This window comes from Lontra canadensis, unplaced genomic scaffold (genome assembly GCF_010015895.1).
Source record: "Lontra canadensis isolate GAN:19392208 unplaced genomic scaffold, GSC_riverotter_1.0 scaffold38, whole genome shotgun sequence".
Taxonomy (NCBI): Eukaryota; Metazoa; Chordata; class Mammalia; order Carnivora; family Mustelidae; genus Lontra; species Lontra canadensis.
The window spans coordinates 3,081,343-3,099,953 of NW_022631032.1; the positions used below are offsets into that span (position 1 = coordinate 3,081,343).

Genomic DNA, 18,611 nt, shown 5'->3' on the forward strand with positions numbered 1-18,611 from the left:
ATTTTATTTATTTATTTGAGAGAGAGAGAGAGCAGGTGTGCATGGGCAGAGGGAGAGGGAGAAAGGAACTTAAGTAGACTTTGCATTGAGCGCAGAGCCCAATACAGGGCTTGAGATCATGACCTGAGCCAAACTCAAGAGTCAGATGCTTAATCAACTGAGCCACCCCGGTGCCCCTCATTGACTGTATTCCTTATGCTCTTTTTGTTCTTGTGACGAACTCATTCCACAACTGAAGGAATGATCTCCCACTCCTCTTGGCCCATTTTGCCCAACCCCTCACCTCATCTCCTCTGGACCATCAGTTCTCTGTATTTATTCTGATTCTGCTTTTCATTTGTTTATTCATTTTCTTTTAGATTCCATTTAGAGTGGAATCATATGGTATTTGCCTTTTTCAGTTTGACTAATTTCACTTAGCATAATACCCTCTAGGTCCATCCATGTTGTCCGTCTCAAATGGCATGGTCTCCTTTTTATGGCTGTATAATACTCCATTGTATAGCTATACCACATTTTCCTTATCCATTCTTCCTACTGATGGACACTTACGTTGCTTCCATATTTTGGTTATTGTAAATAATGCCACAATAATCGTAAGGGCTTGCCTGGTTGATTTCTACTCCTGTTCTTATAATGGGCAAACTACCACATACTTTCCCCCCTTTCATTGGCTTTGGGAAAACTCAGAGTGACCTTTCAATATACAAGCTTCAAGGGCTAATAGTGTCACCCACAGAGGCAATGTACCCAACTGTAGAATTTTAAACTCTATCCTGTTTATTATAAAACTTAAAATACCTTCTCCAGACAAGGTCCAAAATAATTACATTCTATTCCATAATTCTTCATCTCCTACAGTCAAATGTAATCTGTCAGCTTGTTCTGGAAATAGAATCCATTCCCCCGTGGTCAAGGTTGAGGGGCAGTGAGGAAATCTTGTGCCCATTTAATGTGTACAGTGTCTCTTTCAATGTCCACTTTGGAATTTGAAGTCAAATCCAGGTCTGAGGAAGAAAAAGGTTCATATCCAACCTTGTTGTCTTTCCTTCGGTAGTACATGCGTGTCAGCACAGTCATTAGAAAAGTCTCCAATACAAGGAGGTGGCAATTCATAACTGCAGCATGGAGTGAAATATAATGTAAGTTATCCTAAATTGTAGAGATGGTATCCCACTAGCAGCCCTGGCATGTGAGTTCAGCAAAACTTTCTCCAATTTGTCCTCAAACCATGTCTAGAGATACTAAGTTGTCATAAGTAACGTAGCAGATTAATGGTAAAGCCAAAACTGGAACTTGACTCTCCACCTTCTGCAATCTGAGACTAGCATTAAACCCCATTTCTTTTGCATGTTTTATGAGCATGACGTTCCTTTTTTTTTTTTTTTTTTTTTTTGAGAGAGAGAGTAAGCAGTGGGGAGGGGCAGAGGGACAGAGAGAATCCCAAACAGGTTCCATGCTTAGTATGGAGCCTGATGTGGAGCTCGAGCCTTCAACCCTGAGATCATGACCCAAGCAGACATCGAGAGTCAGATATGCTTAACCAACTGAGCCACCCAGGTGCCCCTATCAGCATGACCCGCTTTCAGACCACACCCATTCCTCTCCCAGAAGCTGGGAATTGAACGTATGGCTTCCTGGGTTGGCCATCAGGGTTGGCCTCAAGCTGTGGGATTGCAGCTCTCCTCTGTGTGGTCAGAGAAGTCACCATCTCTTTAAAACCCCACTAAGACTTCTCGGAGATCCCTTTCTGAGTATTCTGAGCAGAAGCCAGGCTGGCCCAGCCTCTGTTCTAAGGTCCTCTCTTCCCTGACCCTCCCTTCTCACCCATTCTGGAATGAGAGAGGAACTCTTTTGTGCTCACCTTGAGACCTGATTTTAGAGGAAAAGGGAGGTGAACAAGCAATCTGCCCACTGTTGGCCAAGACTGAGAAGATGGATGGCTGCAGGGCAGTCAGGATGAGGAGCACCTGCAGAACAGAAGAGAAGCAAGGGCAGGAGAGGCCCAGCACCCGTGGCACTGAGGCCAGTCGGCGCACTGCTGTGCTTGGCCTTCCACGGTGCATTCAGCTGACCTTTTGATCTGGCAGTTACAGAGGGTTGAAACTCACTGAAGTAAAGTTCTGTGGACTTGTAATCCTTAGGCAAATTATAATCTTTGTCTTCTACCCAATATTTTATGAGATGTGACAAGAAACAAGAACTGATGGGGGGCTCCATGTTTGTTTCCCTATCTCAGCCATGGCTACTAATGAGCACTCAGTGAATGAACAGGGTGGATGGTTAGAGAAGACCGTTTCCATCTGGCTCAAGGACCTGAGATTCCCTGCTCCTAAAATGATGGGCAACTGGCCATGAAGGAAAGCGCCCTTTGAAAAATCTCTACAGTGCCAGGCCCTGGGGGAAAGGGGGAAAGGGGAATTAATGTTCAAAAGGTACAGAGTCTCTGCGTGGAAGGTGAAAAAAGTCTGGAAATGGATGGTGGTGATGATTGCACAACAATGTGAATGCACATAATGCCACTGAACTCTACACTTAAAAATAGTTAAAATGGTAAATTTTATGTATATTTTGATACAATGAGGAAAAAAAGAAGAAAAAGAAAATCTCTGTCCAGAGGCTTCATCAACACCTGTCCCCCTGAGTGCTCTTTTCTGAAGAATCATCCTCTTCAGGGCAGGCATCCCCCGATAGTCACGGGCAGGCCTGGCGGTCACAGGACTTTTAGCCCGTGGCATGACCCTAAATGCTTCTGCGGCCCAGATCCTTTCTTCCCTTTCAGTCCCTAACTCATTTCAGGCTCTTCTGGCCCATCTTGTCTTCAATTCTACCTACTGTGTGCCCAGAAATCCACATCTGGGAGGCATCTGCTTAGATCAAATGAGAATTTATGTGAAATCACACTGTTAACTACAAAGCAGTCACTATGCTGTGGGAATAGGAAAAGGGCCTAGCGAGGAGACAGAAAGAGTGGAGAGAGAAGGAAAACAAGATTAGGCTAGAAATCATTGCATTTGGTGGAAGTTCTCTAGGCTTTAGAAAATGGAAAGTGTGAAAGTGAAAAAATGTGCCTTGTGGAGAACTTCAAGAGAGGTGTGCAGGTGAAGAGGCAGCATGATGAGAAGAAGGAATGTGGATCTGAGAGTTAGATCTAGATTTAAATTCTGGCCTCATAACTACATGCCTTCGAGCAAGCCCGAAGACATCTCTGGGCCTCATTTGCGCAATAGGAATAATAATGACTCCTAAGATGATTGTGAAAATTTAGATGTAAATGTATGAAAAGTCCCAAACGTGGTGAAAGTAGTTCACAACTATGATCATGCTGGTGCTCCTGGTAGTGATGAATTATAGAGCTTTAGAAAGTATTGGGTAGGAAAAAGTAAAGGGAGAAGATTTTAAGGTTGATAATACATGTTTTAAGAGTTGAAGTGGGTCCCTAAAGTAATATTTTGAAGTCCCAACCCCCAGTATCTCAGAATGTGATCTTATTTGGAAATAGCATCATCATTTTGGTTAACTGATTAGCTATCATGAAGATGACATCTTGCTGGAGGGTCCTTATTCCCATATACTGTTGTCCTTCTAAGAAGGGGAAAAGAGAAGACACATGACACATGCCATGTCATACAGAGACAAAATCCATGATGTAGCTGCTAGCCGGTGATCGCTGGCCAACCACCAGAAGTTAGGAAGAGGCAAGGAAGAATTCTCCCCTATAGGTTTCAGAGGGAGCGTGGCCTGGCTGACCCCTTCCTTGATTTTGGACTTCTAGCCTCTAGAACTGTGAGACAAGAAATTTTGGTTGTTTTAAGCCACCCAGTTTGTGATCCTTTTTGAGGGCGGTGCTAGGAAGCTATTACAGCACAGAAAAGCAAAAACTGGGAAGGGACAGGAATCATTTTCTATATCTCATAGGAAACCTAGGCTTAAGAAGATTCCCAGACCCACTTTTGGTGTGTATTAGTCTCAGTTCCTAACCCCAGTTGTTGGTAGCTCTAATATTAACCAGCTTTTCTTTCCCAGGGTATAGTTACCTGAAAGAGGACAAATTTGGCTCCTATATTCTGCTCGCCCAGGTGCATCTTGGCTTGACGGAAAATGATGGCCAGGGCCCAGAGAGCCAACAGGGTAGACACACCGAGGAAAGTGTTGATCCACAGAGCTGTGCTTTCCTCAGAAATCTGGTGGCAGATCAAAAAGTAGTGAGGGAGGTAAGCCTTTTCTCCTCCTTTTATTTCTCCTCTTCCATAGTGGGAAAGGTAATAATAAAAAAAAAAAAAAAAAAAGCCCCAAAGACTTGACCTGTTCCACTCTCCTCTCCCCACCAGTCTCCAAGCCTCTACTTTTCCATGGCCACACTGTTGCTGGTGCTACCCTGCCTGTGGGGCCCTGTTGCAGCGGATGTTGGCTCCAGCTCTTCCTTCTAGAGCTCAGAGGTACTAAGTGAGTCTTAGACTTTCCTGCCCCTTCCTCCTGGCTTACGTCTGCTGGGTCAAAGATGCCGTCAGGGATGAGAAACAGGCCCACGAGGCTCAGTGTTATCTTGAAGAAGGCATACTGGAACGGGCCCAACATCAGCAGCTGAAGCTTCTTCCTGAAGGAAGAAGAGGGTTAGGAACATGAACCCACAAACTGCCTACCTCAAGAACACCTTCCAGGTCCCTCACTGGGCTCCTGAGCTGAGGCTTGGCTGCCATAATAGACACCAAAATGGCTAGATGGATGGGGACATAGGAAGAAGCCAGAATGTTGAGAGCATTGGAAACTCTCTTCTTGTCTCCCACTCATCCCCCCAGACCAGAATGCTGCCTTTTGGGCAAGAACTATCAGAATGTTGACCCCAATCTCATTAACCAAAATGGGCAAAAGAGACAAGTAAGTAGCCCAAAGTCCACTTTGCTCCAAGTGGCTGAAGTTTGTGGGCAGCAGTGAGCTTAAGGGATGGAAATTGGAGTTCTCCTTCCTCTGCTCTCCTCACCCCTGTGTTGGTGGTGGCTGTGAGATGCCCACCCTCTCATCACTGGCTTTGTTCCATACCTGCCTGATTCCAAGAGACTTGAAGCAGAGCTGAGAGAGCCAGAGAGGCTTTTGGGGGAATGCAGGAAGAGGCTAACCTGTTCCTTGAGGAAGCCTCTTGCTCCCACCTCACCTGGTGAGCATGAGTGGGGGGCAGCAGGGGCAGCAGCAGCAGCAGGGGCCTGTGTGGACCATCATCGGAGTGTCCTTCAGTGTCCTCATTACTGCCTCCTTCCCACCAAAGCCTTCCACCATGACCCTCATCAGCAGGTAAAAGTATACTGCGTAAAACCTGGAGTGGGAACAGAGGTGAGCCTCACAGAGGGGAAGTGGCAGCCTGCTGAGGGGATACCAGACTACAAAGGGTGCAACAGAGATGGGGCTCACTGAGGGGGACACAGTAGGGACCAGGTATTCAGAGTATGTGACCCAGCAAGAGGGAGAGAGAGGAGAGGGTCCGGGGCTGAGGAAGAGGGGAATTGGGGCCTGGAGGAAAAAAATGATTGACTGAGGATGAACAGAACCAGTTCAAGGGACCTGATTAGCACAAGTTGAAAGGGGCTAGATTCACGATCGATTGGTTTGCAGGGATTTAGGGAAGGGATATGGGTTAAAAGACAATGTGGACCCTGCAGTCCTGGGTCCTGGGTGAGTGGGGAGCAAAAGGGTGACCAGCTCAGAGCAGGAGGTGGGGCAGGACACTCACGAGGTGATGGCCATTTCCACGAGCATGAGTGAACGAGGGATCCAGAGACCAAAACAGCAGAACACAGACACGACCTACTTGGAGAGGAGCGAGAAGCTGTTTGCGGCGAGAAGGGAGTCTTTGTGCTCACTCTCTCAAACATTTTCTGGCAAGGGCTCAAGGAAGCAAAACCTGAACAGTTGGAGTGCCATTACTTCAAATGGTTGGCTGGAAAAATAGTTAATTTTAAAAAGTCAACTAATTTTTTAAGGCTCTTTTTTTTTTTTTTTTTTTAATTCAGTGGTCATTTCCTTCTCTATCTAGGGTTAGAGACAGCAGGTCACCTTAAGTCTGGTGCTTGTGTGAAGATTATCTCATCCTATACCCCTGGAGTAGTGTAGGTAAGTTCATCCTTAGGAGGAATTGGGTCAAGATCCAACCCTTCCTTTTCAACATCGCATGTTACTAGAGCATCTCTGATGACTTGAGATGGCCCAGGCAGGTGTCCTCTGGTAGAAAAGGGCCTCAAGGGCTCCATTCTACACCCCAGAAACACACACACAGACCTTACAAAGAAACAGAAGTCCAGTCTTAGGTCCTGGGAGCAAGCCAGAGACCTATACAATGTCTGTGAGGGTGAGGTAAAAAGGTCTAGGATATAAGGGTTGAGCTGAGTATGTCCCTATGGGGAAAAAATAGTTTCCCTCTTTCCCCTCTGAGGAACCACTGCTTTCCTCTACAGGAAGGGATATTTCTTTTAACAGTAATACTGTGGCAAGAAGTAGTGAGTAGGGATGCTGGTGGGCTGAGCAGTTTCTCTACCTGTCTCCTGGCTCTAAGAATTCAAACTCGCTGTCCCACTAATTCTTGGCTTTCCAAGCACGGGGTCCTGGCTGCAATCGGAAATTACAACCCCCCCATTCTAAGTGCGTAGAAGCAGACAACCCTCTGCTGACTTGGATTGCTGAGTTTAGAGGAATTCTCAAAATTCCTCTAACTGTTTAGTCCCTCCCAAAGGGCAACTACAAGGCCCTTACCGTGGGTGCAGAGCTGCTCCAGAGCAGGGTGGTCCTCTTGATGGGACACCGGGTGTTCTTGTACAGGTAGACAGCATCCTCCAGGAAGATGATGACTGAGCCCAGGGCAAGCAAGGTCATGATGACTGTGAGGGCAATTTCTGCAGGGCCCAGTGCTAAAGTGGAAAGAGAGGGCAGATTCTCCTGAGCTGAAGTCCAGGACTGAGGGGCAGAAGATACGGGCTTCTTCATTTGGATCTAAATGGCTTTAATGTATCTAGAATTATGTGGTCTAGGCTCCCACTCATGCAGAAGAATGGCATTTTCTTAGACTTAGAGTATCCAACACGTAGCTAAAAAGTAGTCATTTTTCTGCATGGATGAGAGACTAGACCAGATAATTCTAGGTATGGTTAGGCTTACCTCAGCCAGGATATAGACACCAAACAAGTTTTTGCTTAATTAGCAAAAATTTTGAATTAGGAGGTTAGCTGTGCCTAGTCAACTTTACTATTTCCAGTGAAAGCTGTCTGAAAGGGGTCCTCTAAGCAAAGAGAGACCCTAAAAGTAGTAGATCAGAAAGGAACAGAGACAATATACAATAACAGTCACCTTACAGGCAATACAATGACACTAAATTCCTATCTCTCAATAGTTACCCTGAATGTTAATGGGCTAAATGCCCCAATCAAAAGACACAGGGTATCAGAATGGATAAAAAAACCAAAACCCATCTATATGTTGCCTACAAGAAACTCATTTTAAACCCAAAGACACCTCCAGATTTAAAGTGAGGGGGTGGAAAAGAATTTACCATGCTAATGGACATCAGAAGAAAGCAGGAGTGGCAATCCTTAGATCAATTAGATTTTAAGCCAAAGACTATAATAAGAGATGAGGAAGGACACTATATCATACTCAAAGGATCTGTCCAACAAGAAGATCTAACAATTTTAAATATCTATGCCCCTAATGTGGGAGCAGCCAACTATATAAACCAATTAATAACAAAATCAAAGAAACACATCAACAATAATACAATAATAGTAGGGGACTTTAACACTCCCCTCCCTGAAATGGACAGATCATCCAAGCAAAAGATCAACAAGGAAATAAAGGCCTTAAATGACACACTGGACCAGATGGACATCACAGATATATTCAGAACATTTCATCCCAAAGCAACAGAATACACATTCTTCTCTAGTGCACATGGAACATTTGCCAGAATAGATCACATCCTCGGTCCTAAATCAGGTCTCAACCGGTATCAAAAGATTGGGATCATTCCCTGCACATTTTCAGACCACAGTGCTCTGAAGCTAGAACTCAATCACAGGAGGAAATTTGGAAAGAACCCAAATACATGGAGACTAAACAGCATCCTTCCAAAGAATGAATGGGTCAACCAGGAAATTAAAGAAGAATTGAAAAAATTCATGGAAACAAATGATAATGAAAACACAACGGTTCAAAATCTGTGGGACACAACAAAGGCAGTCCTGAGAGGAAAATATATAGTGGTACAAGCCTTTCTCAAGAAACAAGAAAGGTCTCAGGTACACAACCTAACCCTACACCTAAAGGAGCTGGAGAAAGAACAAGAAAGAAACCCTAAACCCAGCAGGAGAAGAGAAATCATAAAGATCAGAGCAGAAATCAATGAAATAGAAACCAAAAAAACAATAGAACAAATCAACGAAACTAGGAGCTGGTTGTTTGAAAGAATTAATAAGATGGATAAACCCCTGGCCAGACTTATCAAAAAGAAAAGAGAAAGGACCCAAATCAATAAAATCATGAATGAAAGAGGGGAGATCACAACTAACACCAAAGAAATACAGACAATTATAAGAACATACTATGAGCAACACTACGCCAACAAATTTGACAATCTGGAAGAAATGGATGCATTCCTAGAGACATATAAACTACCACAACTGAACCAGGAAGAAATAGAAAGCCTGAACAGACCCATAACCAGTAAGGAGATTGAAACAGTCATCAAAAATCTCCAAACAAACAAAAGCCCAGGGCCAGATGGCTTCCCGGGGGAATTCTACCAAATGTTTAAAGAAGAACTAATTCCTGGGGTGCCTGGGTGGCTCAGTGGGTTAAAGCCTCTGCTTTCAGCTCAGGTCATGATCCCAGGGTCCTGGGATCAAGCCCCATCGGGCTCTCTGCTCAGCAGGGAGCCTGCTTCCCCCTCTCTCTCTGCCTGCCTCTCTGCCTACTTGTAATCTCTCTCTGTCAAATAAATAAATAAAATCTTTAAAAAAAAAAAGAAGAAGAAGAAGAACTAATTCCTATTCTCCTGAAACTGTTCCAAAAAATAGAAATGGAAGGAAAACTTCCAAACTCATTTTATGAGGCCAGCATCACCTTGATCCCCAAACCAGACAAGGATCCCATCAAAAAAGAGAACTACAGACCAATATCCTTGATGAACACAGATGCAAAAATTCTCACCAAAATACTAGCCAATAGGATCCAACAGTACATTAAAAGGATTATTCACCACGACCAAGTGGGATTTATTCCAGGGCTGCAAGGTTGGTTCAACATCCGCAAATCAATCAATGTGATACAACACATTAATAAAAGAAAGAACAAGAACCACATGATACTCTCAATAGATGCTGAAAAAGCATTTGACAAAGTACAGCATCCCTTCCTGATCAAAACTCTTCAAAGTGTAGGGATAGAGGGCACATACCTCAATATTATCAAAGCCTTCTATGAAAAACCCACCGCAAATATCATTCTCAATGGAGAAAAACTGAAAGCTTTTCCGCTAAGGTCAGGAACACGGCAGGGATGTCCATTATCACCACTGCTATTCAACATAGTACTAGAAGTCCTAGCCTCAGCAATCAGACAACAAAAGGAAATTAAAGGCATCCAAATCGGCAAAGAAGAAGTCAAACTATCACTCTTTGCAGATGATATGATACCATATGTGGAAAACCCAAAAGACTCCACTCCAAAACTGCTAGAACTTGTACAGGAATTCAGTAAAGTGTCAGGCTATAAAATCAAGGCACAGAAATCAGTTGCATTTCTCTACACCAACAACAAGACAGAAGAAAGAGAAATTAAGGAGTCAATCCCATTTACAATTGCATCCAGTGAAAGGTGTCATGCTAGCAGACGTGGACCAATTAACATTATAATTAAAGCAGAATGTAATTAATGGTATACTTTAGGGCTGTTTAAATTTGATTTCAAAAATTATGTCACGAAACTGGGACATTAGGAAGGGATTTTAACAAAAGAGATATGGGTACCCGAAAAGACTCCAGGGACATTTGACTCGTGTTGGCCTCATAATTAGTCTTAAATTAAATGTGGTTCAGTAGCTTTCCTTAGTGTTTACTGCAATCATTTGAGTAGTTGTTAAAAACTAGCTGTCCAGATCCTATCCTCAGAGATGCTTCTTCAAAATCTTTGTGAAGAATGTGTAATATTTTTTAAAAACTTATTAGAATTCAATTTAAGAAAAATTTATTAACAGATCCACAAATGTATGGTCATCTGGTTTATGACAAAAGACTCCACTATAATTTATGGGAAAAAGGATGTTTTTTCAAGAAAATTTTCTGGGTTAACTGGATATCCTTTGGTGGATAAAAAAAGGACATTGACTCCTCCCTCACATCATCCAAAAACACCTAAGTGTGAATGTTAAAACAACATTTTTAGAGGAAAACAGAGAAGTAGATCTTCATGACTTTAAGATAGGCAAATATCTGGGGTGCCTGGGTGGGTCAGTTGGTTAAGCGGCTGCCTTCAGCTCAGATCATGATCTCAGGGTCGTGGGATCGAGCCCCACATCAGGCTCTCTGCTCAGCAAGGAGCCTGTTTCTTCCTCTCCCTCTGCCTGCCTCTCGGCCTATTTGTGTTCTGTCTGTCAAATAAATAAGTAAAATCTTAAAAAAAAAAAAAAAAGATAGACAAAGATCTTTTAAAATAGGACACAAAAGCACCACCCATGAATTTAAAAATGGATAAATTGGACTTTCTTAAAATTAAATATTTTCATTGGTCAAAAGAAACCATTGAAAGGACAAGCTCAGACTAAGCAAAATAAGTCAGTCAGAGAAAGACAGATCATATGATCCCCCTGATACGTGGAATATGAGAGACAAGGCAGAGGATCATGGGGGAAGAGAGGAAAAAAATGAAACAAGATGAAACCAGACAGGGAGACAAATCATAAGAGACTCTTAACCATAGGAAATAACCTGAGGGTTGCTGGAATGGAGGGGGGTAGGAGGGATGGGGTGGCTGGGACATTGGGGAAGGTATGCTATGGTGAACTCTGCGAATTGTGTAAGACTGATGAATCACAGACCTGTACCCCTGAAACAAATAATACATTATATGTTAATAAAAAATAAAAATAAATTTAAAAATAAAAAAAATCATAAAGGGACACCTGGCTAGCTCAGTCGGTGGAGCATGCGACTTTTGATCTCCAGGTTGTAAGTTTGAGCCCTACGCTGGGTGTAGAGATTACTTAAAAATAAAATCTTTATTAAAAAAGAGAAAATCACAAGGAAGAGAAAATATCTTTACAGCACCGTACATATATTTATTGGAAAAAAAATCCTCATATAGGTGGACCTGCATAGTTCAAACCCAAGTTGTTTATTTTTTTTTTAAGATTTTTTATTTTATTTATTTGACAGAGAGAGAGAGAGCACAAGCAGCAGAGGAAGAGGGAGAAGCAGGCTCCCAGCTGAGCAGGGAGCGCGATGCCAGACTCAATCCCAGGTGCTCCAAACCCATGCTGTAAATTGTGATACATTCCCACAATAGAGTATCACACAGAAATAAAAAATAAATAAGTAAATAAACTGATACATGCAACAAAACAGATTAATCTTTAATCTTTAATGATGAGTGACCGAAGCCAGACACAAGAGTATATACTGCTTGATTTTGTTTCTACAAATTGAAGAATGGGGAAAAATGATCTATAGAGGTGGTAGAGGTCTAAGTAGTGGTCTCAGGAGGCATAGTAACTGGGGTGGGAGTACAAGAGACCCTACTGGTTGCTGGAAATGTTCTATTTTTTTGTCTAGGTGGTGGTTTCACAGATGTACACACAAGCAAAAATGCATCACAATATACACTTGAGATTATTACCCTTTACTGTATATAATTTAGACCTAAAAAAAAGATTTCATGTCGATAAAGAAGATTGCAAAATTAATAACCATGTTTGGTTATTTATAAAATTGGGCGCCTGGGTGGCTCAGTGGGTTAAAGCCTCTGCCTTCGGCTCAGGTCATGGTCCCAGGGTCCTGGGATTGATCCTTGCATCGGGCTCTCTGTTCAGCGGGGAGCCTGCTTCTTCCTCTCTCCCTGCCTGCCTCTGCCTACTTGTGATCTCTGTCAACTAAATAAATAAATCTTCTAAAATTAAATTAAATTAAATTAAACCATGTTTGGGGAGAGAAAGGTAGAAAAGAATTGAAGGAAAGAGTGGGGCACAAATATATCTTACAAAGTGCGAAGTCAGGAAGTACTGCCCCTGCTTGGCAGAATAAGAAGTTATCTAAAGGAATAATAAATCTATAAAGATAACCAACTAAAAATATTGACATAAGTACACGGAGAACGGAAGAAGGTCAGGGCTGAGAGAGAGCGAGCACATGAGCAGGGGGAGGGGCAGAGGGGGAGAGAGAGAAGAATCCCAAGCAGAATCCTCTCCCCACCCCTCCACTGAATGTGGAGCTCCCCCCACCCCTGCAGGGCTCAATCTCACAACCCTGAGATCACCACCCCAAATCACGACATGACCCGAAATCAAGAGTCCCACACTCAACCAACTAAGCCACCCAGGTGTTCCGATTCAGTAGATTTCTCAAAACCAATGTCCATTGTGGGAAGACAGAGTCACTCTTAGAAGCCTCTGTTGGCAAGACTTGCCCACCCCTGCTTGACCCTTGTCCTCCCCCAGCTCAGGGAGAGCTGAGAGTAAAAAGAGCCCTTTCAAAAGCTATTCAAGGCCGGAGCCTTTCCCAGCCTTCACTGACTCAACTGCTCCCTCCTCTTTGAAAATCTGGTCCACTTTGACTCCCAGAACCACAGTCCCCCTCATGGCCTCTGACCCTGGGTCTCTGGCACCCTCTCACCCTCTCCCACACCCTGTGTTCCCCCACGTCAAACACCATAGCTTCGCTGGTCCCTGTTTACTGAGGTTTGGGATTTCCCTACCACTCCTACACCCCTTTAGCCTCCCAATGACCATGTCAGCTGTGCCACCTCCGAAGCTTGGTGGCGCTCGGTTTCTGCCCATTCAGTTTTTATCCCTAGTTCCCAGTGGCTGGCTTCTCCTCACTGAGATCCCGGTTCAAATGCCCCTCCTTCACTAGCTTTCCCTGAGTGCCCCATCTCTCTCCCACAGTGAGGTTATTTACATATTTATTTACTTGCCTCTTTTCTGCTGCCTACCCCTCCCCCCCAACACACCCTTGTAAAGTCCTGCAAGGCAGGGTCTTTGTCAAGCTTTGTTCTCTGTTCCATCTCCAAGCACGTGGAATAGCAACTGTGGCTATTTGTTGAATGAAAGAAATAACCCATGTGAATTCCTATTGTAATCTCCATTTATAGGCTTTTCCAGGAAACTAAGCTTAGAGTTTAAGCACCTTACCCATGGTCACACAGTCTGGAAGTTACCGGGCTGGAATTGAAACCCAGGGGTTTCTGGCTAAGCCCATACTCTTAACCATTTCACAGGCTGACTCTTGGTGTGCGTTCCCACAGCTATGGGAGGGAATGTGGAGTGATATGAACAATGAGACACAACCCTAACAAGTTGTTTAAGTTTGTGAAGGTGGGCTGGGGGCATATGTGCCTCTTCAGTACAGACATGATTTGCAGTCTCTTGTAACTTCTGGCTTTGACGGTCTATATTCTTTCTCCTACTTGTAGTATCTATAGGCTCTTGTATTCACTGCCACAGCACAAAAGCTAAGAAAGAAGTTTCTCAGCATCCATAGATCCTGACACTACTGCTCTCCATGCAACTCATTTATCTTCTTTGGAGATTGTCCCCTACCTTATTTTCTGCATCTTAATAGATATGGGACAAAAATGTTCTATGGCCAGAGGCTTTATGGAGATGCCTTAAAGTTAAACCTGTTTCTTCCCATACTCAAGTTTTTAATCTGCTTTATACTGTAATTTCCTAGTGGAGGTTATAGAACATAACTTTTATAAAACTTTTTTTTTTTTTTACAGATTCTGTGTTCATGAGGCACTACTTGAGATTCATATTCCAAGAAACACACTTTGGGAAAAGCTTGTCTAACTGACCATTTTGAATACATTTACACCTTTAACAACTAGCAAATTTCCCACCGTATCTCCAATAGAGAGGATGACTTTTTTAAAAAGGTAATGAAAACAATATAAAGCATTAAAATATTGAAAGAGTATCCCCCATAATTCCAGCTAGTTCCTAACCAGAGGTTATTTTCATTTTTGCGTGTTTGTCTTCAAGAGAGTTAAGAGCATAGGCTCTGGAGTCAGAGACACCTGAGTTCCAAGTAAAATCCCACTTGGTGCTTGCTCTTGACCTTGGACAGCTTATTCATCCTCTCACTAACTTCTTAGCACAGCATCTCACAAGTAATATTTGTTCAATAAAAGGTAGCTTTAAAAAACACCCGGGTTAAAGTGCATACCTATTGTATTACTGCAATTATATTATAAAATTGTGTACATTTTTAACTAGCATTTCATCATAGCCATCAAAAATGATTTTTAAATCACAAAAGTTTCAAAAATAAAAATAAAAGAGCAAACAGAAAGCTATCTTTCTATATTGTCTTTTGTAAAAAAAAAAAAAAGTTTGTATTTTACATTTAGGTATTTAAGCTGTCTGGATTAAAGCTACACTGGAGCTATTTTCACACGGATCCCCGCTCCGCCCCGGGACAAATACATTGTCATGATGACTTCTTGGCGATTCCGTTTTGCCCACCGAGGGGGTGGGGGCTGGGCAGGGGCATCACTTCACAGAGCGCATGCCCAGTTCCACGTTTCTACTTGTTAGGCCCTTTGCACTTTCCTGTTCTTTGCTTAGCCTCATTCTAAGTCTTAACCCCTGGTAGGGCAGGTGCCCTCCGCACATGTTTTCAAAATTGGCTTGGCTTTTCCTGGCTCATCACTCTTTCACAGAAATGTTTGGATCGGTCCATTTAAGAATCCTGGAGGGAGTGTCATCGCAATCATACCACAGGCATTTCAAAAAACAGATTCGGTAGTTCTCCCCCAAGAGCTCCTCCTTAAATGGCAGCCAAGTTTAAGGAGCAACAGTTTACAGGCGAAGGAGGAAGGGTTTTGCCACGTCCTCAGGGCAAAGCCTCTTTGGGGCTTTCCTGTTTCTCGGGGTCATCGCCGCTGCCCTCACCCTGCCCCGATCCCCAGCGGGGTACTTGCGGGATCTTTTCCTTCACTCGCCGGGTCTAGCTATCTCCCAGGCAGCCCGCTCTTTCTTGGGCTTGCCTCCGTTTTCCAACCCCCGCTCTCTTCCCTGACACCGTTCGGGCTCAGACTCATGTTCCCCATGCTGGGCTGGGGCGATGATCTCCAATGCACAGCCCGGCTTCTCGAGGCCCTTCTTCCCCGAAGTCCATCCCGTTTACTGATTAATGATTTTGCAGCCCTGTCCAGCCCCTCCCAATCTCGGAGCCCTCCCCGGCTCCTTCCGTCCGCAGGATAAAGTGCAACTCCCCCGCCTGAACTCATCACGCTCCACCTCACCTGCCCAGCCCTCTCGGTTGTCCCCTGCTTCTCCACCAGCGACCTGGAACCCTGCCGGATCAAGGTCCTCGGGGTCCGCGGCACGTGCCTGCCCCTTCTGTCTCCATCCCACCCCAGCAGCGCGCACCGCCTGCTCTCCGCTCTCGGACATTCCCCCTGGGAACCAGGCAGAGCGCTGGGCTACCAGACCCAGCACGGTCTCCCTTCTTTGAAGATCCCTGGGGCTTCTATTTGCACATCTGTCGCAAAGCAATGTGAGATCGATTTTTCCTGTGTGAGGCTGGGTTTCTCAATCTCAGCACCATAGACACTTTGTTCAAGGTAACTCATTGTGGTGGGGGACTTGCCTTTGTGTTCAGGGCAGCATCCCTGGCCTTTCCCCCACTAGATGCCCGTTGCGCCCTCTAGTCGGGGAGACTGAAACAGTCTCTGCGCATTACGAGAAGTTCCTTGGGGGACAAAATCGCGTCTGGTTGGCAAACTGCTAATGGAACACTTGTCCCACCAGCTGCACTCTGAACGAGAGGTTCCTGGAGCTGGACAGAGCAGCTGGCTACCAGCATGAACCCCAGAGCAGTTGCAAAGCCTCTCTGGACACTCTGGAGAGTGTTGTCATTCGCTCTGAAACAAGGCTGAACATTGTCCAAGCACATGCCCCTGTCTGTCTCCTGATCCACGCTGACCACATCCTCTGTGGTCAGAAAGTCTACTCACTGAAGTGACCATATCAGGAAGGAGGTTAGGCAAAAACATTAAAGATACCATAGAGGGGGTCCCTGGGTGGCTCAGTTGGTTAAGTGTCTTCCTTGGGCTCAGGTTGTGATCCCCAGGTCGTGGGATCAAGCCCCGAATTGGGCTCCCTGATCAGTAGGGAGTCTGCTTCTCCCTCTCCCTCTGCCCCTCACCACCACACTCATACTGTCTCCCTCAAATGAATAAATAAATCTTTATATTAAAAAAGATACCATAGAGACACAGACTCCTCTTCATCAATGTCTAAGAGGTGGTTAATCATGCAGTAGGAAAACAAAATGAAATAGGGATAGGAGCCACGTTTGCTATAAAAAAGCTAGGGTCATTTGGTTGTCATATAGGTGGCCAGGGAATAAACTGAGACCTGTCTTCTGCTTTTCATTTTCAAAGCAATTCAGTATAAGATCTAGTTGGCCAACATTGTTGGAATACTTCTACAGGCTCGCCTAAGTTTTAAGGACATTATTCATTGTGACCACCCCTCTAGAATGACAGAGACCCTTTCCCAGAGGCTCTTGTGCAGGCCCCAAGGGGGATTCTCTGGGGCTTGGATCATACGGGTGCCATCTTGAATCCTGGTTGGCTCTGGGGTTTGAACAATACTCCAGGCCAGTGTCCCCAACTTGCAGGAGCTTTGAGGCTGGAATCTGTGGGGGGTCCAGCATGCAGCTTTGTCTCCCTGGCTAGGCTACCATGTCCCTCTTCTGGCCTCTTGGATCCTTGAAGAGTTGCTCTTCTCTAAGGCCTTAACCATGACAGATAGATGCTCTACAGGCGGGCTGGCTGAGGACCACCTTTCATCAGCATCACTCAGGTGTCCTGGCTCCCTGCGGGGATGCTCATTTCTCCTCTCAGCTCCCTCTGGGGAGGGCCCCTGACTCACCTCTCAGAAGCTGGGCTGCAGTGGGAGCATGAGAGAAGCAGGCAGACGAGATGCTGTAATTGGTTTTCAGTAACTCCAGAAGATCTGCTGTGTACCTGTAGAGATACCAGCCTGTGTTCAGAACATGGAAGGTACCGAGAAAATACCAATTATCTCACACTCCCTCAAACACTTCTGAGTTCAGGAAGCTTGTACATTTCCCCTCCATGCCCCAATTCTTAGAGGAAATGGCAAATGGGCCAGGCTAGTGTATAAGACAAGTGCCCCAAGGCTATAGGCCGGCCTGACTTTGGTGCCCACTCTCTCCACTTCCGCTGGGGCAGCAGGTCAGGCACTGACAAGAGAAAAAGGGCAGGCCCTCAAAGAAAGAGTGGGCCCTAAGTACCAGGGATGGGTCCACATCTCAGTGCCTGCCCCTCACAGCCCCCACCTTTGGGATTTTTCTCTTCCCCATTGAGTTCAAAGCCAAGGCTCTGCAGGATCACACTGACCTCAGGGCCAGCCAAACCATTGTTCATCTGCCCCATTCTGTGTCCTGGGAGCCAAAGGCCCTGGTAGGGAGATAGGGCCAGGCCAGCATGCTAGGGGCCTCCACTGCTTAGCAACTGGTTCCTGGCTCTGGGCCCGGCACCCTCACTCACCTGGGGTCAAGTTTTATCTGAGTCCTGTCTGGCTCCATCGTCTTCTCTCCCTCTCTGGCTTTCCCAGCAAGCAGTGAGGGGCAAGGAAGGGCAGGCAGGTGGGGGCCCTGAGGGAGGTGGCTCCCACGAGTCTTTCTGCCTGCTGGCCTTTGTCAGAGCAAGGACCTCGGCCACGTGTAGGTGCAATGGCAGGATCTTCTCCTCTGCCTCTCTGTTCTCAGGCTTCCCGTGGCCACAGGTCCCTAGAGTTTATCTCAGAGTTCACCCCAGAGGAATTTGATCCTCTTGGCTGGCTGAGTTCCCTGGTTACTGACTCCTCCCTCTCCCTAGGTGTTGTCCTTCCTTTCTCCCTCCCACCAACGCCTTTGGACACCCTTGGCTACCTGCCAGCCCTCACCCCAGATCCCCTCTAAGGAGTCTTCTAGGGTGGTGGTCGAATAAAGTTCTCTATCCTCCCTGCAATACTACCAGTCAGCAAACCCAGGTCTCCCAGAACCTGGCTGGAACTTGATCTCTGGTCCCCTGGAGACAGGAGAGTCAAGGCCAACTCCCTCACTGCATTAACACTTTGGTCTGGCGTGTGGAAGGGAGAATGAGCTGGAAAAGCCAGATGAGGCCCATGTGGGTTTCCCAAATCTCAGCCTTCCTCGTCTTGGTGAGGGGCTTATCCTGCCAAACAGCAGCCAAAGATGCAGCAAAGATGCAGAGGGACTTAAGACGCAAGAGCTGTAGAGCGAGACTTTCAAGCATTTGGACAGCTTCTGGAAAGCTGTGCCAAATTATATGTTTCTCAACTTTTTTATTGATTAGTGATCTCTCTTCTCTCCAAGTAGATT

The 18,611-nt window shown here is 45.2% G+C and overlaps 1 protein-coding gene across 1 annotated transcript; it reads right to left on the reverse strand.

Moving 5' to 3' along the window:
* Positions 1 to 755: 755 nt before the first annotated feature.
* On the reverse strand, positions 756 to 18,027 carry SLC51A (solute carrier family 51 subunit alpha). Its single transcript, XM_032869379.1, has 9 exons — positions 17,776 to 18,027; positions 17,135 to 17,229; positions 6,742 to 6,896; positions 5,726 to 5,799; positions 5,153 to 5,311; positions 4,486 to 4,597; positions 4,038 to 4,184; positions 1,865 to 1,970; positions 756 to 1,118 (listed from the first exon to the last, which is right to left on the reverse strand). Exons 1-9 carry the CDS (start codon positions 17,811 to 17,813, stop codon positions 913 to 915), a joined length of 1,092 nt encoding a protein of 363 aa, XP_032725270.1. The 5' UTR covers positions 17,814 to 18,027; the 3' UTR covers positions 756 to 912.
* Positions 18,028 to 18,611: the final 584 nt, after the last annotated feature.

Coding starts and splice junctions, on each gene's coding strand:
- SLC51A (XM_032869379.1), bottom strand. CDS start 17,813: ATGGAGCCAGACAGGACTCAGATAAAACTTGACCCCAG. Junction 17,230..17,775: donor CAGATAAAACTTGACCCCAG/GTGAGTGAGGGT, acceptor GTATCTCTACAG/GTACACAGCAGATCTTCTGG. Junction 1,971..4,037: donor CCAAATTTGTCCTCTTTCAG/GTAACTATACCC, acceptor TCTGTTCTGCAG/GTGCTCCTCATCCTGACTGC.